Here is a 20,230-nt window from a genome sequence, read left to right as displayed (position 1 = left end):
TACAGATAGGTGGTCGTAATATAAGGGTACTAGTTATATACAGAGTTTGGTAGATACAGATAGGTGGTCGTAATATTGGGGTAGTAGTTATATACAAAGTTTGGTAGATACAGATAGGTGGGCGTAATAAAGGGGTAGTAGTTATATACAGAGTTTGGTAGATACAGATAGGTGGTCGTAATATAGGGGTAGTATTTATATACAGAGTTTGGTAGATACAGATAGGTGGTCGTTATATAGGGGTAGTAGTTATATAAAGAGTTTGGTAGAAACATATAGGTGGTCGTTATATAGGGGTAGTAGTTATATACAGAGTCCTAGACAGTGTGATTACGGCAAACATACTGAACATGCTAGAAAATCTACCTACACACCATTAAGCCACATTGAAGTTGTTAAAGTATCTGAAAAACAAAATTTCCGAAAATAACTGGAAACTAGCTACATTGTATAACAGTTTCCGCTTTTCCTCATTGCGCAGGAAACACTAACGCCTTTTGCATGACACAATCACAGCGAATTTGTGAAATATCACCTAACACATCGCATTCTATAAGTTTAATGACTCGCAACAGAAGGAAATTTTTAAAACTTAACTTTATTATAAAAAAAACCATCCAGAGTGATGGGATGCAAAAAATTTTATTTAAATCACCTTACTGTATCCAATTGTATTGTCATATGTCAGGCGACTATTGTGCCTTTCTCCTAAAAGGCAAAGGTGGATTTCTCTGTTGGTGTTTTATCGTAGGGAACATCAATGCGAACAGATATCACACACTTCTCATATGACTAGAGGTAAAAAAAAAAAAAAAAAATGTCCCAAAGGGTACGTCGTTTACCAAAAATATGTAGTAGGAAAAAGTTTTCCATTGTTCAGAGTTGGGAACAGAAATTAGACCTTTTTTATATATACTTCATATATCGGAGTATATTTGTAAAGTATACATAAGGTTAGTGTTTACTTCATGTACAATAGTATCTGTGTAATGTAATAACCAACAGGAATGCGTGGAATCCTTCTACAATGTCACTCACATACATACACATCTACAGTGTCACTCACATACATACACATCTACAGTGTCACTCACATACATACACATCTACAGTGTCACTCACATACATACACATCTACAGTGTCACTCACATACATACACATCTACAGTGTCACTCACATACATACACATCTACAGTGTCACTCACATACATACACATCTACAGTGTCACTCACATACATACACATCTACAGTGTCACTCACATACATACACATCTACAGTGTCACTCACATACATACACATCTACAGTGTCACTCACATACATACACATCTACAGTGTCACTCACATACATACACATCTACAGTGTCACTCACATACATACACATCTACAGTGTCACTCACATACATACACATCTACAGTGTCACTCACATACATACACATCTACAGTGTCACTCACATACATACACATCTACAGTGTCACTCACATACATACACATCTACAGTGTCACTCACATACATACACATCTACAGTGTCACTCACATACATACACATCTACAGTGTCACTCACATACATACACATCTACAGTGTCACTCACATACATACACATCTACAGTGTCACTCACATACATACACATCTACAGTGTCACTCACATACATACACATCTACAGTGTCACTCACATACATACACATCTACAGTGTCACTCACATACATACACATCTACAGTGTCACTCACATACATACACATCTACAGTGTCACTCACATACATACACATCTACAGTGTCACTCACATACATACACATCTACAGTGTCACTCACATACATACACATCTACAGTGTCACTCACATACATACACATCTACAGTGTCACTCACATACATACACATCTACAGTGTCACTCACATACATACACATCTACAGTGTCACTCACATACATACACATCTACAGTGTCACTCACATACATACACATCTACAGTGTCACTCACATACATACACATCTACAGTGTCACTCACATACATACACATCTACAGTGTCACTCACATACATACACATCTACAGTGTCACTCACATACATACACATCTACAGTGTCACTCACATACATACACATCTACAGTGTCACTCACATACATACACATCTACAGTGTCACTCACATACATACACATCTACAGTGTCACTCACATACATACACATCTACAGTGTCACTCACATACATACACATATACAGTGTCACTCACATACATACACATCAACAGTGTCACTCACATACATACACATCAACAGTGTCACCCACATACATACACATCAACAATGTCACTCACATACATACACATCAACAGTGTCACTCACATACATACACATATACTTTGAAATGTCATTCAAAATATTTTAAAGAGCAATACTAGGAAATCAGAAAAGAAGAGTGTTGGAAATCCTAGTTTTTATAGCATATACATAATAGGTAGATTTCATAGTAATATTTCGGGTTTCTAGGTGAAATATAATTACTAATTAGTTATTTGTGTTGAACATGACAGGAACAGTAAAAATGTGTTTTAAAACTCCAAATCAACATTCTTTATTGGTTTGCACGGTCGTAGATTGTAATTTGCCAGTTGTTTCCGGCATTTTAATCTTAAGACTGGACTGAGGTTAGACCACCAACAATTATACGAACATGATATCAATTGTGCAAACTTTATGAACATTTATCTGTATGCCATGAAAATACTTTCATATCGTTATCATAGAAAATGCTCCACTCATAACCCAATGAACTGTTATCACTGCAGGCCTACTGTTTCGGGTACATGAACAGCGCGTGTAACCCCATCATCTACGCCTGGCGTAGCCCCTCGTTCCGTGAAGGATACAAGGAGATTCTCTGTCAGGAGCCCTCCTATGTGGTCAGCGATGGTAGGTATTTTACATGTCTCGTGCAACATAACTTTTGACTTGACCAGCTCATTATACCGAGCAGGTTAGCATAATGACGCTTTGTTAACCATAAGCTTCGTTTATGCAATAAACAGCACAGGGGAACGATTAAGATTTTCGAGGTAATTAAATGGCTGCAAAATTGTATTTTTTTCTTCTTAAGAAACTACTTTATTTAAACTAAAATCAGAACTCAACTAACTTATGCAACTTCTGAGAGAAATCATTTTAACAACACAATTTGGGAAACACAATCGGATAGAACTTTTGTTCAATTCTGAAGTTTGCTCATTTGTCGTATTTAAAATCTAAAGAAAATACGTATGTTTTAGAAAAAAATGGTAATGTTAAACTGATGTAATGAGGAGCTTAAATGATACCTGTACTTTAGGACTAATAATATATAATTTTACATATTCCTGCTTCCTGCTTCCGATATTTTTAGTTCATGTATTTGATGCGATGCGATGGAGTGTCGGTATTTGTAGGGTAAATTACATTATACTAAGTTCAATATAATTATGTGATGGTATCCAAACTTTTATTTTATATATATTTGGTTCTATTTTGTTATATTTTCCTCTATCATATACTTATTTTAAAACCTCTTCTGTATCATACAATTACTTTTTTGTTATTAAACAATATTTTCGCGAATGATGACGTTGCATAAGAATAATTTAAAGCATTTTTTCTTTCTTACAAAAGCAAGTGCATTTTGTTGTGATTTTTATATGGGACTCCTGCGATACACCACACTGCGGTCTATCATACACGCATGTGCATTACCCGTTCCCTACAACGCGATAGATCTGGCGTTGTTCCATTGTTGGTATAATAATATTGTAATTCATTCATACAAAACCACAATGTTGTTGGAGTATTTCATTCACTAGACAAGTGACCTTTCTGAGGCGTTACACAGACCAGCCGTAAAGGAAATCCCAGTTTTTGTGTTAAACGTCATCAGTGGTTTTACAGAGAAACGTTGTGTTGGTATATCTGAATAAAACAAGAACATCTAAAGGTATATTTTTATTGTAATAAGGACTTGTCATTCCGTCCTAACGATTTGAATAAGGTTTTTGATTTTGACATATTTGGGTGTCACGCATCCCGAAATTACAAAGACAGTAAATTAATTATGCTCGTTTAAAACAGTAGCGTTATCAAAATATACTATTAATATCATTTCGAATGACAAATTTCCTTCTGTGTATTTGGTTAAATAGTTATTCATTTTCCGCAAAACATCCATTGTTCATTCTTTTATAAGGAAATTCTTTCTTCATGACGTCATCAATAGTATGCCGACATAACTAGAACATATGCGCGTTAAGAAATTTGAATTTAAACAGAGTGAATTTTAGTTTGAATTATTATTTCAACTTTCGAGTTGAGGGATGAACTGTTTAGATATGTATCTCCATGGTAACCCCAGAACGCTGTGTTTTGATTTTGCAGACAAGGCACGTCATGTTTGAGGGTCCAATATAGGGTATTGACATTTCTCTCGTCACTGTTTTACTTTTACCTTCGTTGACAACTTCATCCATTTTCTTAGCCGTCTGCTCCAGAAATCACGATAATTTTTTTCTTGAATTTTATCTGAACATAAATATTTAAAACGTGATATAATCAGTGCCATTTTGTTCGGTAGTAGAATGTTTACAATTTCCATGGTAACTCCACAAATACAGCACATTATTGAGCACTTCTAGTAAAGTAAAGGTACATTCCTAAACGTTGGAAACCGCAATATCAAAAATGTTAGATACGCTGATATAGGATTGCACTTATGCAAGGATTTGTACAGTAACTTATTTTTAATGTTATCTAACTTCGGTACTTCAATATTACTGAGTAATCCTTTGTTAATGAATGAACAAAAATAAAATGCTTGTTCACAAGCATGATACATTGTTATATAGGTCATATTGTCATTAAAGTAATATAAGTGAATATGTAGTTCTCGTGGCTGCTTTAATTAACGTCTTGAGATATCCATCAACCTGTTTTCGCGGTGCACTTTGAGTTGCGGTCGATCCTCTTAACAAATTACCAAACCTAACGACATTTGAAGGATATACAGTACATTTTGCCAACATTTTAAGAATAAATTAAAAGAATAAATAAAGACAATTTGTTCGTTCTTTAAGAATAATATGTTATCACAAACATTTCTGGTGCAGACAAAATTTCTTTTTGATGTCATTTGTCGATGTGCACACACACATATGGTGTATTATTTTCCCTTCGTAACCAGCTTCGTGTTTCGGTGTGTGTTTTATTTCCGATGTGTCCTCAGGAAGGGTCCCTCGCTTGGAAATGTCATCCACAACCCTGTTGCGAGTACTGAGGACTTTTTGACCTCAGCTTCTGTGACGTATGTCGTTCCAGCACCATGCACTGCACACATTCAACATTATTCAACTTTATTTAGCTTTTCATATTTATTTTATTCATTTATCGGTTGCTTTCAATATACCACTTTGTTGATTATTCCGATACATAATTCGTATCACAGTGCCAATATGCGATGTTCGACTATATGTAGATGTTTGAGTTTGTTGTGATAAGCGATGTTGTATTAAAAAATAGAATAAAAATCATTACAAGCAAATTGATAATGTGAAAGAGAAAATGTGCTACATCACTCTTAACATACGTTTGTGTATACTTTGCATTGGATATATATATTTCATATGCCAAATTTATTGGTACGTTAATGATTATAAAACAAAATACTAAAATACAGACTGAGATATGTCATCTATAGTGTCTTTTGGCGAAGTGCAGTCGGCTTTTTAAAGACATTAAATTATTTTGACTCCTTGACACCTACAGTGGCCTTAGTCGAGGCAAGGTTTGCTTTACGTAGAAACAAGGGTTTTGTGCAATATGCTTGCCTGATATAGGAATACCGTATTTGGCGCCATGCCATTCAACATGTTATAGGAACAAAACTTATACCCCCTCCTCTGCAGCTGGCCAGAAAACACAAATAAAGAACAAGATGGCGTCAGCATCCCGATGTGTACCAGAGGCCATCACGTTGTGCTCGGTAAACTTTGCTAATCCATAGAAGGTGTATACCTTTAACAGAACAATGTAGTTCTTATATAATTGTACAGGTAAATGTGACTTGGCCATGTCAATTGATTAGGGAAGACTGTGTTTACCTTCGAACGTAGTTAGGTGAGACCAACCAGATACCATGTTTTGTGTGGGAGGGTCGAAATGTTATTTACAAATTTTGTTTTCGAATGATCGTCACAAAACAATAGTAAACAAATTACCTATAAATATATGTGTTATTTCTAAATGCGATTTTATCATTTGTTCAACTAACTCCTGCAGGTGCTTCTAATCGCTTCTACAAATGGAGTTCTGTGAAGCTATAATGTAGCAATTGAGATCACGATCGTGCTTACTTAATTGGTTATATATACATTTGACAAGAATATATATAAATTTATATTGCGTATACAATGATAGTATTATTCCAGTTACTATCTCTTTATGTAGGAATATTAAAAAAGATTGGAAAAGACATAAAATGATTGAAACGCTTCCGAAATGAAAACGACCTTTCACTGTCCAGTAACAGTGCGTGATTTGTTCATATACGTGGTGTTAGAGTTGTATTGAAAAATAATTGTCACCCATGGAAACACCACGGTATTGATGGGTATACCCTTTAAGGTGTCTGGATTCAGAGAAGCACGCGAAGGTCGACGCCAAATTGACACAATGGAACTAATAACAATTGATCCTCAACGGGATGTCAGGAAATTCACCGAGATGTTTATTCTGCTAATTATCAACAACAGTAATGGTTATCAACCAAACACGCATTCCATTTCGGTTCAGAATATTTCATTGTATGCACGCATTCAATAAGTGAGACTCAAACTAACCTAACGAAATCTATGAATATGATAATTGACACTTTCATCAAGGTAGTGTTTCACATTACCTTGTTTACATTCGGAACGTCTCCTTTTCTTACAACGTTTACCTGTAATATGAAATGTTTACATTTGGAACGTCTCCTTTTCTTATAACGTTTACAGGTAATTAGACATTAATGGCGTTTTTATTGTGTTTGTCATCACTTAACAACAGTGCATTGTATTTCTTATGCTTACACCAGTTCATAATTTGGGCGTGCTCGGCCTGAGTCACGCAAGCCCGTATTGAAACAGTCGCTAATGGCACCTGCAGCAAAATCAGCGCCGGATTGTATTAGATGAGATGGGAAAGGCGATCCATCCTCCCACCGGAACTGGGATTTAAAGTCACGTGACAGATTTGTTAATGCACTAGACGCTGTCCTAAATAGTGTGTCGGTCCACTAACTTGAAGACCGCTATACATGGATGTGACGCGAAACGGTTATATGAATACCAATGACAAAATTAGGCTTGGGAATCCGCAAATGGCTTTCAATTTATTACGAAGCTTTGTTTGATGACGGCATGAAGAGTTCCAGGGTCCTATTTCCTGCGTCGTTTGGTAGCCATACAACTATTTCCTATGCCCAATCCTGAAAGAATTTTGTTCCCTACACAGTTTTTGAAAAGTATTTGGGATTTTAATTGATTTCTTTATTACAAATTAATGGTTTCTATCTTTATGAATGCGCCATTTAGCAGCGTTTTTACACCATTATCTATGAAAGTGTCGGATTAATTTTTGTACAAAATTTTGCAGTAGAAATATAAATGTATGTACGAGTTTCTGTAATTTTCAAAGTTATCGTCCAAATGCCAAAATAATTACAAAGCGTTCTGAACCTCTTGTCTCGTCATAATAGGTCCTCTGGGTGCTGTCATTATAACTACTCGGAAGTACTCGGCAGCTTCTAATAGCGTCTATGAGACAAACAGGATGGATGGATAATGGTAACCTAGCAACCGTTTGTAGTTTCCGTAGGAATGGTTGGACGTTAGCTGATTAATAAACATGTAATTCTCTCACCTCTTCACCGTTTCTGTTGTTCTCCTCTTTTACTTTTGTTGTCACATTAAGAACGTTTCACACACAATGTCCGTCTCCAGCTTATCGTTAGTAAAGTCGTAAAATCAGATATCATACGTGGTATATATATACCTATATATATACCTATATAATGCCTCTATAATTTTGAATAACAGGTGGAAAATATTGATCGTAAAGATATTCGGTTTGTCATGTATGTAAACCATGTGAGCGTACACGACCCATAGTTACAGATTTGGTCAACATGTCTTAGATCGTTCGTGACTTTCCTGGATTTGAAAAGAGACGTATTGGCATATGCCAGGTGTGATTCAGGGATGGTTGCCTTTCTCCACATTTCCTGATTTAGAGTCTTTTTGGTTGTTGTCTCACCCTTTGTGTTGAGTCCTTTTAATCCCATCGGCTCTGTGTTTGACTTTGCTTTAGCGGGTTGCAACTTTGGTACATTGTATATATCTTTTTCTCTTTTACGTCTGGCGAGGAGACAGTCACATGTATCTCCCATCTGTTAAAGGAGAATGAACAGAAACGGTATGAGGAAAGCTTACTGATCAGTGACGTCCTTTCTATGCTACAGAAACGTCGCCGAATGAAGCACCCGACGGCATGGGTTTCTCTGATATATTTACATTAGTTAGAACCTTCTTTTAAAGTAGTTTGATACATTTTAGGCTTATGTTAGAACCATACAGAAATGTTTGTTCCTTTATGATTTGTGTTACATTGTTATCTTGTTATCGATATCCCGTGTACATAGTATATCTTCTACGATACTTTTTAATGTGTTGTGTATGGAATTCTTATCTGAATTTATTAGGTAGTTTATCTTTGTTGGAATGGATTTTGTTTCCTCTAGCTTTATTAGCGAAAAACAAGGCTGTTCAATTTACAGAACCGGTACTTCGTGGTTTGCTTTAAGGACATATCTAAACTGAGGTTTTCTCTCAATGAATACCGCTTGTATTTGAGTGAAATATCACGCGAAATAAAGCTCATGTTTATTAAATTTTTATCGTTGAAAAAACGAAAAAAAGTGTTATCAAAAATGATAACAGGCACAGAGATGACATTTTAAAGGAAAAGCTATCGGCCAATATGTAACATAAACCAATTACTGTGTAAATTACCCATTACATAACCTCTACCACCCAGACATATTCACTTTGCTAATTATACTGTAAAACACATATTGTACCATTTCTGCCAACATTTACACCATTTATATATTAGTAAATCGACCACGTATTGATGAGATATATAATCGCAATTTGTTCTATTAACTTTTTTCTACATCAGCAAAATAGATTTTTCAGGTTCGGCAATTACAAAATATGTTTTATATGGCCGAAATATGTTAAACGGATTGCTTGGCATTTAAACACCATTACGTTAATTGACATATATGATGTATAATATTGGAGTTAAGGGTTGTAATATTTCATCGACAGAACGGTATGTAAAGTATATTTATCTTTGTTAAAGATGTTTATTTATTTTTATTAGGATAATGACATGTAAGCCGTTTTCTTTGCACACATAAGAATGGCAACCGCTTTGAATCCGGAAATATATATTTCAAAATTATATATTTTTTATCTTTATAAAGTTGTACAAATGCTGAAAATATTAGTAGTGTACTTGCTTTCCTTATATCTGTTATTGGCTTCCTGAATCAGCTCTTAAATCTAAACAGACAACTGATTACAATTATACGTCAATGATGTCTTCCTCTGTATTTTGTCATTTCCCCATGTTTGTTTCCCCTCTTATTGATCTTGGTAAATATATGTATATTATTGTTCTGTTTGCTCGTTTAATGTCGTCACCCTTCTCATTTTGTATATATGTTTGTACATATCAAAATTAAGTGTTTGTTGTCACTCTAAAAATCTGTTAATGACAACATACGTATCAAAATGTTTTATTTATTCAGAAAATGACGCTTTTTATACATTCTAAAGTGCCCAACATATTGTTGCAAGTAGCTGATGTTTTGAATCCTGATTTTCACATTTTTTTTTATTTATTCCGACATGTTTAGCTAGCCAGTAGTATTAGCATAATAGTTGACTATATAACATTGAGTATAAATGTTAATATGGAAACGATATTTTATTGTTGACATGTTTGGGTATTTATTTGTCCTCTCTCAGGGCCGATGGGAACGATACAAGTGAGAGTTCGCAACGGCGCATCGGCACAAAAGCGACAACAATGTGTCACTTATAATAGAACTTTGTCAAACAGTCCTTGGTACGAACGTTTTCTTTGTGATGCGCACTAAAGATTGCAGTAGGCGTTTCGATCTGCATGAACACCCTATTGACGACATACACATGGGTTTGATGTATGACACTATGTCGCACTATGCCTCGATCGAAATCAGGTTGAATATGTTTATCCAGAGCCTCATCGGTCATTTATTCTTGATTAGCTCGACCAATTAATTATTCAAACAATTTTTAATGTATATTTTATATAATTTAGCACCAAAGTCTTGTTCGTGATTAAACACGATCATATTAAGACTAGAAACATACAAAAGAATAAAGTGTTTTAACTCATTCACCTCTAAAATTTCATAATGAACTAGTCCAACCTTTGAATTGGATGAGTTCAAATGTGTCGTTATAGGTAAATGAGTTAATGAACATATACTTTAATATTTAAATCAAAAGAGATTATTGGGAACTTGTTAAGTTAACAATTCTATAGTCATGCTGACTCTATTGTTACCATGGCGTTCCCCTCGCAGTGGCTATCTTATCTTCATGGTATTTAACCGAGCTCGATCAAGGTTTAGTATTGCAAGGTGACATAGAGCAAGTGTTTGTTGTGGTGGAGATCACGATAATACAAGATAGTAGGCACTCCCTCACTTGCATTACCCTGGAGAGAGATTGGAATTCCCCATAACCGTCTTATTGTCTTATCGCTATGATGTAACAGAAGTTATCTGGTCACTTTTCAGATCCCCAATGGTAAGTCATAAGTGCTTTCGAAATTTGCTTCCACAATATGATCTTGTTGCCTCTCGAGTGCTTCTTCAAACACTTAAGATTTCTAATTTACCAAAACTATGCCAAAGATATTGGCACTTTAGGTGAGTTTTGATTTATAGCCATACACCAACTGGTTGCAATTCACACACTATTGAGAATAGATTTTAGAAAAAACAATTACCAATATTTAACATACGTTAATTTTGTTTTGATCAATAGAAATTATTTTTATGCAGCACTCAAGAGGCAACCATCAGACTTCAAGATGTGAAATCCAAAAAATCTAATTAAAGTAACGGTACGAAAATATAAAACTTGTAAATAATGAGTTGATACGGAATTTCACTCTTGCTCCCCAACATCTTTAGAAAAATGAGAAAGAAATAATATGGCAATGTTTGCTATGTAGCGATCCACTCCTTATTAAGAAAACTATCCTGTTGCTTGTTATTAATTTCACCAGGGAAATCCCTAGATAAAAATAGGAAATGAATGTGTAGTTTTGATATAACTTATTCCTAGATTTGTTTGAAATAGTTACTGATTAATCAAGTTTTGCATCGTATGGTGTTTATTTGAATGTATTTCTCTAGTCAGTATTTGTCACCTTACACATCAACTGTACGACTGATTCACGACAAAGTGTAGCGTCTGTCATGTGATCAGATAGATTTAGACGTTAACTGTTCACTTGAACACTATCATTGTAGCACAGTTTTCACTGTCAGTAAACATAACAATAACACACTTTGTATACGCCCTTTATTTTATGTTATTATCAGCAGTTACAACTGAGTATTAAATGATATTCTCGGAATACAGAATAAATTTGTGGTATACTTAGCGAACACGTACAATGTACAGTTCACTGTTTTATGGTTTTGTAAAGTTATTGTTTGGTGTTGTTTTGTAAATGTATTTTCTGTATTATCGGCAGCCTTTGATATGTGGAATTTGAATTTAGTTGTTTATTGTTGTTTGCATGCATCCCTATATGTGTTTATCTCCGTTAAACCTTTGGAGATAGGTCATTCAGATTGTTATATTTACATTTGATTTTTTCCTGGTGTGCTCCTTTGTGGTTTACGTATGTTTCGTTAAATCACAATTTATTAAATTATTACTGATTTATTGTGTAACGCAAACATGTTTTCGTTCATAAATAATTAGACGTTAATTGCAAAATAACGCAGGCAGCAAATATGAAAGTTGTAAACAAAATTCAAGTCTAGTAAACACTAGAAAACAGTAGAAGAATCAAGCATTCATTTATCAATGACGTAGTTCACTTGATATAATTACGAGGAAAACGATCCAATAAATCTGTTTTCGATACAAGAAAAAAGCTAGCTTATCACTTTCTGACACCTCCTTGGTAAATCAGGTTCCAGTAATGCTATTGATGATATGAAAATCATAATTATAGAGGCCATGTTGCCGTTACGTAAGGCAGGTTAACAGACAACACACACATGTGTCTCTTAGAGCAGCTCGGCAGAGGCAGCTAAGTAACAACTCAATCCTTGGGCTTAAAGCTGACAGTGCAAGAGAACCAACGAGCTTTCTCAATAAAGCATATTCTACACCGAGACATCTCCTGGTATTTATATGTTATATGCACGTAGACATAGGGTTAGCGGTTCTATTGTAATTGTTTAGCACGAGGCTTATCGGCGAAGTTTTTGGAAAAGAATATTGATGGTTCGCAACATCCATGTCTGTAGTGAATCCCGCGTACAACTCGTTTTTGGAAAGGTTCTGGATGGTTGTTTATCGGCACTCGTGTTTATCAGGTCACGCACCAGGGACCATCCTATTTGCCCGTTCCCTCAGTGAAATACATTATCATTAATTTGTACATTGATGATTTGTCTGAGATGACGCAAGAACTGCACTCAAAGACTTCCTTATCATGTTTACAAATGTAATCACTGCATAAATGTTTGTAACGATATCTACTTATTTTCAGACTTTTGCGTCATATTTGAATGACGCCTGAATTAAGGAACAATTAGACATATTTTATGATGAATTAATATACGTTGAAAGCATGAATATACATGAGTATGGAGCTAAGTTCACACGTTTATCAATTATCATTATTTGACACCGTTGTCACCCGATTTTAATACAATTTACATCCGGGATTTTTCAGCATAGCACACAAGTGATTTGCATAAGAAACATCTCTCTGACATTTTATTACATATAAATCAGAATTTTACATGCTTTCAATTCATGCATTCTAGTATTCGTTTCAAACATGTTAAGACTAATCTTAAAAGTCCTAATTGAAAAAAATAGTTTAATTGTTTTAGACAGTTGCGAAGCGTAGGAAAAATTAAAGTAATAAAAAAGAGGATATGAATTTTAATTAAGGATCCTGTCCCACTGAATGCAGACCCCTGTATTTTTTTCAAACCTACAATAACCTCCTCTTGATTTCGTTTGGTATAGTTTTAGTTGGCCTGTATGTAGAGAAACAGCTCTGATAAGGTAGCTCAGTTTGTTAAAGCGAGAACATTCAACTACCGCGAGGTACGTTTCTTTTCAGAAATGACTTAAAACTATTTTATGCCAGGACAATTCATGGTTTAAGTTTTTAGCAGTGGGGCGGAGCTCCTTAGCATCAATAACATCATCTGCCGATATTTTATTGGAATCAATGGGGACAAGTTATTTATTTATAACATCGGCACACTTAAACTGTAGATACCGTCACATAAATGCCATGTTCCTGATACTGATACGTATGTGGTCGTTTATTTGAAGGTAATGGTGTGGGAATTCCTGCAATGATCTACTGTATGTATATCTTTGGAAGAGTGTGGAAAAATTGTGGGAGTGATCTCCCATTGTCTAATAAAACCACACTTGTTCTCCCTCCTCCCTTTCTAATGCTTATAACGGAGTCATAGCTTCGTTATACACTAAACCCTAAACAGAATTGTTCTCCCCAGTGCTAGCGGAATATATATATAGTAAAATATAATATAAACCTATTATATACTATGTATACTCACTATTTGAACGTCGTGTTTGTTTGTTATGTATGAACCATGAATCACAAAAGATAGAATGTCTTGTGTTATTTACATGTTGATTGTGTGAGCATGTACAGATATCTAGTAATATCAAGAACAAATTTCAACAATGTTAGGATAAAGATAACACCAACGTCGTCTATCCCTGAGTGGTTTAAACCATCAGCCTTGTTTTTGTGTTGGCTTCTGATGTTATTTTACTGACTACATTATGTTTTTGTTTATAATAATATCAACAGAAATTGAGAATGATTTGAATAATCAGAGGCGAATGAAGGTTGTGAGTAATTTCTTTGAAGTGTTATGTTCATTGTTATCCCTAAACAAAGTGTCTGTTCGTCACAGCATACATACAATAACACGCGTTCAATTCCAGAACCAGTGTTGCATTGGGTATCAACCACCAACAGACACTGAAAAAAATCAAATTTGACTAAGGTTGTAACAAAACCCTAATACAACTGAACGCAGAATCTGCATTCGTTATTGAATAAGGTATTTAATAGGCATGTTTATTATTCAGTATGCTTTGACGAACAGATTCCAGTTATTTTTCTAAGTGAGCATGCCATTGTAAGAGAACGGGTGAAGGTTTTTTTTATTCAACTATCTGTTAAAGTCGTCCGAGTTAGAAATATAGTCTCTTTAGAGATGTGTCCTACTTTGTCCCACACTAACATCTGCAATATAATGATCTGTTATAATCTCCTGATTTAAATATTTTGAAAGCGTGATGAAATTGTGTCTTTTAAAAATTACGACTTAAAGTTAATTAGCTGACTTAATTTTGAAAGTAATATAATTTCCTATTTATGATGGTTATGAAATTGATTCTGCGGTTGACATGGCAGCGTGGTAACCGTTGTAAACTGAAGACATATTACTTATAGTAAAGAATGAGGACGATAACGTAGGCTCAGCAACAACCCCCTTGTACACTTATCTTTAACCAGGCAGAGAGTGTCCTGTGTTGTATCCTCGACTAAATTGAGTTTTACACTAACTTAAGAATAGCAATTCACAATAGCAAGGGAATATATACGATAGAACTATGTACTACTATATTTTCACTTTAGCAATACTGCAACAGGTATTTAATCCCGGACCTCTTGATTGTAAGACAGGAAAAAAAAATTCTTTGAGCTATCCGATGTGATAGATGAATTATTGGAAATAATTTTGAAAAGTGTTAACACTTTCAAAAAACCAATGCAATTCAATATAACCCATAATTAAATATGTATAAATATAGAAGATTTAACATAAGTTTAGCTGGAAAATATTGTTTCAAACCTTGAAGAGTGATATAACTCTCTACCTTAAACAGAATGTTTAACGGAAGAACGGTTTACATATGAGAAACAGAACACTGGGTCAGTAGGTTTGTGATTATTTAAGACGTATTATTATAGGTATCACGTGTCAATGAAAGTGTTTATTTTTCCTACAGAACAATATGAGATGTTAGATCACCAGTCGATAAGACTGTGGCGTCACCAAGGTATTTTATTGACTTCTGCTCACCGACAACTGTGTCCTGTCAGGGACAGTTATATAATATTGTGTTATTTTTCTCTTGATTTACATAATAAAGTATTGTCAGTTTCACTGCATGGTTTCATGAAAACGTTCACTGCTGTTAGCTTACCCATTCCAGAAGGAATGGTTTCCTAGTGAAATGAATTGAAAGGAATTGCTAGTCATGACAAAATTAATTGAATGATTGCCAGTTTTCTTCATCTGTGCACGACTAGATTAAACAAAATCAGTGCACTCCTTACTGAACATTTTTTACGTGCACGTGTATTTTACAGGGAAATGGTGTAATATCTTAATACATTTACGCATGTGGTCTCAAGTCAGGTTTTCTGCATGTAGTTTATTGATTTAGAATAGTTTAAATCATTATATACAGATAATTTACAGTATTCTATAAAACTAGAACGCCAGAATTGTTTTACTTTCATGTTTTTGTGTCAAACTTAAATCCCTGATGCATATTGATATTTTGTGTGATACTGTTTAGACGTTAATTATATACGTCATCCCCCCTTTCGTACATATTCCTTTATATCGCCTTAACATGTATTCACCATCTATTCATCTAGGTATCGATTGATGCGTTTCTACTTAATTCCTTTCGATTTTGAGACATATCAAAATATACCATTTCATATTTACTACTGACGTCCTGTATGTGAACAATTATACGCATGCATTCCCCTTTTACTATTAGCTGGTGAATATACTTTAGCTTTATCTCGAATGTATTTACCTTGTCAGCACAAATCCTAAAGTAATATGAATATTCTGTACATGTATATAAATTTATGTATATAAAAATATAACATTTAAAGGAAGATCATACGTATCAAGGTAACGTATTTATATGTATGATCTCTACATCATCAAATTTATAATTCAATTCTCAATCAAGACAATCCTATGTTTGACTAGTAACAGAAGACCACCGAATTATATGTTACCACTGTTTCAGTGTTCTAAGGTCACAGAGTAGGTTATAAGTAAAATATCGTTGTACATCTTTTTATTGCTTTTAAACAACAAGCAAGTTGTCATAATTTAATAGGCATCGGTTTAAAATATATATGTATGATCTTAAGTCAATTGCAAAATCAAAAAATATTATATACTTTAATTCTTTCAACATGTATTTTTATTTGTTGTTGATAATTTTCGGTCATGGTTGAATTAAACGTTGAATTAAACGTTTATTTCAAAGGGGGGAAAAACTAAGAAAGCCTAAGAACCTGATCATCACAGTACTGTTTGCTGTTGTGATCCTCAATGTTGTTGTATATCTGCTTCCTCCTGCTAGCCTTGTTTATAATGGGTATTGTGATATTATGATGTATATCTTACTGTATGACTTACTTACTTACAGATACCGTGTGCGAAAGCTCCCCAAACCCACTGCGGCGAATCTCAACCTTCATAAGTTCCGTTCGAGGCTCAAGATCTGATGAGGTGGGGTCTCACACAGTGAGAGGACATCCCATTGCCCGCCAAATATCAACAGATTCTTCGTATAAACTTCTACATAAGCTAACTGGTAAAACCAAAGCAAAGTCCGGCAGCTCTGTCATACGACGAGATGGTTCAGTAATTCTTGTAAAAAACGGCAAAATCATTTCAATGAAACTTGATACAAAATTACGAAAATCTGACAATGATGACGTGTTCGTGTCGAGTCCGTCAACTGCCGGTTCTAACGGTTCTAAAATAATGTGTAGTAGTCCGTCTGGTGGCTTGGAGGTCTTACACGAACGAGATTCGGATGGATATTCTACTGATGATCGGCCGATGTTTCCGAATGGACGATCGAACAATAAAAGCCGGCAGTTATTGTATCCGAATGGAAACTCGAACACGTGTAATTCTCTATCCGATGATAGCGATTGTGATTCAATTCAGAATAAAGAACACTCGCCTCGTTCGAAGTCCCACCTCGGCGATCTATTGCAAGATGCTGATATCGAAATTAATATATTGGAGGATAAGATGTCAGAAAAATTTAAAGACGATTCCAAATCGCTAAATAACAATACGGAGACAAAGTCACCGGCAGAAAAGAAGAAATTGTGTCTCCTTCCCTGGACAAAGGGGCATATGAATCGCAAGAGGGACACATCAACTTATTTAAATACTACTCTTAAGGAAAAGGACAAAAGGGTGTATGCCAAAAGTTCGGATGCCATATACTCTGTGCCACTTCTTAAAACCTCGCCTGCTGAAGTTACAATGGCTCCCGTAGTAATACGTCATAGCTCTAGCTTTTCAAATGGCTCAGCTTTTCCGTCTCCTCCAAGTAACCTCCCTTTGTCAGAGCTCTCCTCAAATCCAAATATATCGAGTGGTCCTTCCTGATGTTTATTTCAGATGGCCGTACATTTGTGTGTATACTGTCATACGTGTTGCTGTTGTAATAAATGTCTCGAACAAAGTTCCTATTTTATGAAAGAAAATATATGTCTCGAACAAAGTTCTTATTTTATGACAGAAAATATATGTCTCGAACAAAGTTTTGATTTTATGATAGAAAATAATCATGTATATAGTTAAATCTGAAAAATTACCCGACCATTACTCACATTTTTTGTTTGTTTTTGTTTTAAGAATTGGTATGTGTGCTCTTTTTAGTTGCGCAGGTCACAAAAATGAAAGATAACACATGACCAAATACAGCCCTGCGTGCAAACAGGTTAAGTACAGCAAAACTATTACGGATCCCTGTTCCACAGGGCAAAACGCTAGATATTTCAACTGCAGTTGTTTTATTTACATGCAATTACCTCACTTTACTTTCGTTTTTGATAAAACTGTAGCTCGAATTGGCCATAATACTATCTTCGTCTAGATAGTATAAAAGGTAAAAAGATTTATAATTTAATAGATATATTCATACAAGAACATAATTTCTAATGCATGTAATCCTTAAATAAAACCGTTTTTTTTGAAATGTAAAAAGAATCATTTTTTTCTTATGCAAGTTTTCTTACAAAACATTTCTTAATCACATGCATACTTTGTTTTTAAAAAGTGTATGATTTCCTACTCAATTCAACTACGTATGACAATCAAATAACCTAACTAATATATATGATGTTGTTTTACATTGAATTATATAATAATAATCAGACCAAAGATTCTTAGTTAACTACATCAATCAATTTTATCAAATATATTAATTAACAAAAGCTTGTATTTTATTCTGGTCATGTTTATTATATTATTAGTCCCGCTTGTTATGACTATTTTAATGGCAGCAACGAGACCAATTTGACGTCACTCTCGTCAAACATTTGCCCGTACATGTTAGTTAGGGGGGTACGATACACTACAAATTGTACTATGATTTTGATAGTGTTATCTCCCTTAAATCACCCTATATTAATTTCATTCAGCTTTTTTTGAAATTTAAAACTTTTTACCATAGATTACTACAATATTATCAATGTACAGAGTTTACCCTTTGAAAGGTGTCATACAGCGCTTAGCCATCTTGAAATTATCATTGATAGAAAAGTGTTGATGCATTTAGTTTTCTCTTTTTGAAATTGCACTTCACAGTCAGGTTGCATTAGCAGATATCAAGGAAACACGGATTGCCACGAACTAATCGGTACATACTTTGCCAAAGTCCGGTCCGACCTATCATTTGTAAATCGCTGACCTTATTTGACCCTTTGTTGTAACGAATATTGTCACTTCGGATCGATTTAACTTGTAATCATACGACATGGTTGATTGAAGAAATAAACTTATTGTTTTCGTGACAGAATAATTAATATATTTTGTCGATATAATTGTAACATGATATTTACGCGTACAAGTTGCCAAGTTTTAGGCTAGGATATCTTTAATATAATATGAACAAGTTGTTACAGAAATCATTGCATTTGTTTTTGTTAATTTCGGGAACAATGGTGTCAGTTTTAATAATTTCAACTCATTGTCCCTGGAGAACAGTGCATTTGGCATCAGCAATTGTTTAAGTTTAATTTTATTTGGAGATTTAATTTGAGCTTTCATACTTAGAGTAGCGTCTGGAGCTTTTAACCAGACAAGATCTTTTATCAACATCTGTGTTAACTGTGCATTAAAAATGTACAGATTCCTGTACTTTTAAACAACTAGCTACGTTACGTTTATAAAACACACGAGTACATTAATAAACCTGGTTTTTTAATGTCTATAAAGTTGTTATGTTTTTTAAATAAGTTCATACAAGTGTTAATAGTATCTTTTTGTGACACAATCAAGATATAGCAAGCTTACCATTCTATTTTATTTCTCTCAAAAAGACGAAAACATGTATTTTGAAATCACAAGTTTAATTTCTATCTCTCCACACATCTTCTGATGTCTCGAGACAATCTTAGAGCTAAATTATTGAAGTTTTGATAAGAAAAAGCCTTCTTTTTTTTGCAACTTTTCGGAGTGTTGTTTCTTTTTTTTTTTGTTCTTCTTTATTATTTTAATTTCACTTTTATATTAAAATGTGTCAATAACATTATTTAATATTTACTGTATTTTATCTTTAAACATTTTGTTAAAATATTTATCATAAATCTAGCAATGCATTTCCAAAACACCAATTTACTTATTGCAACGAAGATAAGGTAACGAATGTTCTTTCCCCAAATGTTTACCTTGTTCTGTACATCTGCCCCGCATAACTTATTGAACTTTTATAATAATATAACCTCCGCGTATA

The 20,230-nt window shown here is 34.3% G+C and overlaps 1 protein-coding gene across 6 annotated transcripts in view; it reads left to right on the top strand.

Moving 5' to 3' along the window:
- Positions 1-19,772, top strand: part of LOC110452279 (substance-P receptor-like) — an 83,988-nt gene extending 64,216 nt beyond the window's left edge. For 4 of the 6 annotated variants that reach the window (XM_021500689.1, XM_021500688.1, XM_021500687.1 and 1 more), the window contains 3 exons: positions 2,798-2,921; positions 15,443-15,493; positions 16,898-19,772. In XM_021500689.1, coding sequence (XP_021356364.1) covers positions 2,798-2,921; positions 15,443-15,493; positions 16,898-17,880 — 1,158 coding nt within the window. In that variant the 3' untranslated portion in view covers positions 17,881-19,772. Of the gene's footprint in view, positions 1-2,797; positions 2,922-13,720; positions 13,754-15,442; positions 15,494-16,897 lie in introns of all 6 variants that reach the window. The other 2 variants (XM_021500691.1, XM_021500693.1) reach the window with 2 other exon arrangements.
- The last annotated feature ends 458 nt before the right edge of the window (positions 19,773-20,230 follow it).

Source organism: Mizuhopecten yessoensis, unplaced genomic scaffold, assembly GCF_002113885.1.
Source record: "Mizuhopecten yessoensis strain PY_sf001 unplaced genomic scaffold, ASM211388v2 scaffold6523, whole genome shotgun sequence".
NCBI classification, from domain to species: Eukaryota; Metazoa; Mollusca; class Bivalvia; order Pectinida; family Pectinidae; genus Mizuhopecten; species Mizuhopecten yessoensis.
This window is presented reverse-complemented; position numbering and strand designations above follow the sequence as displayed.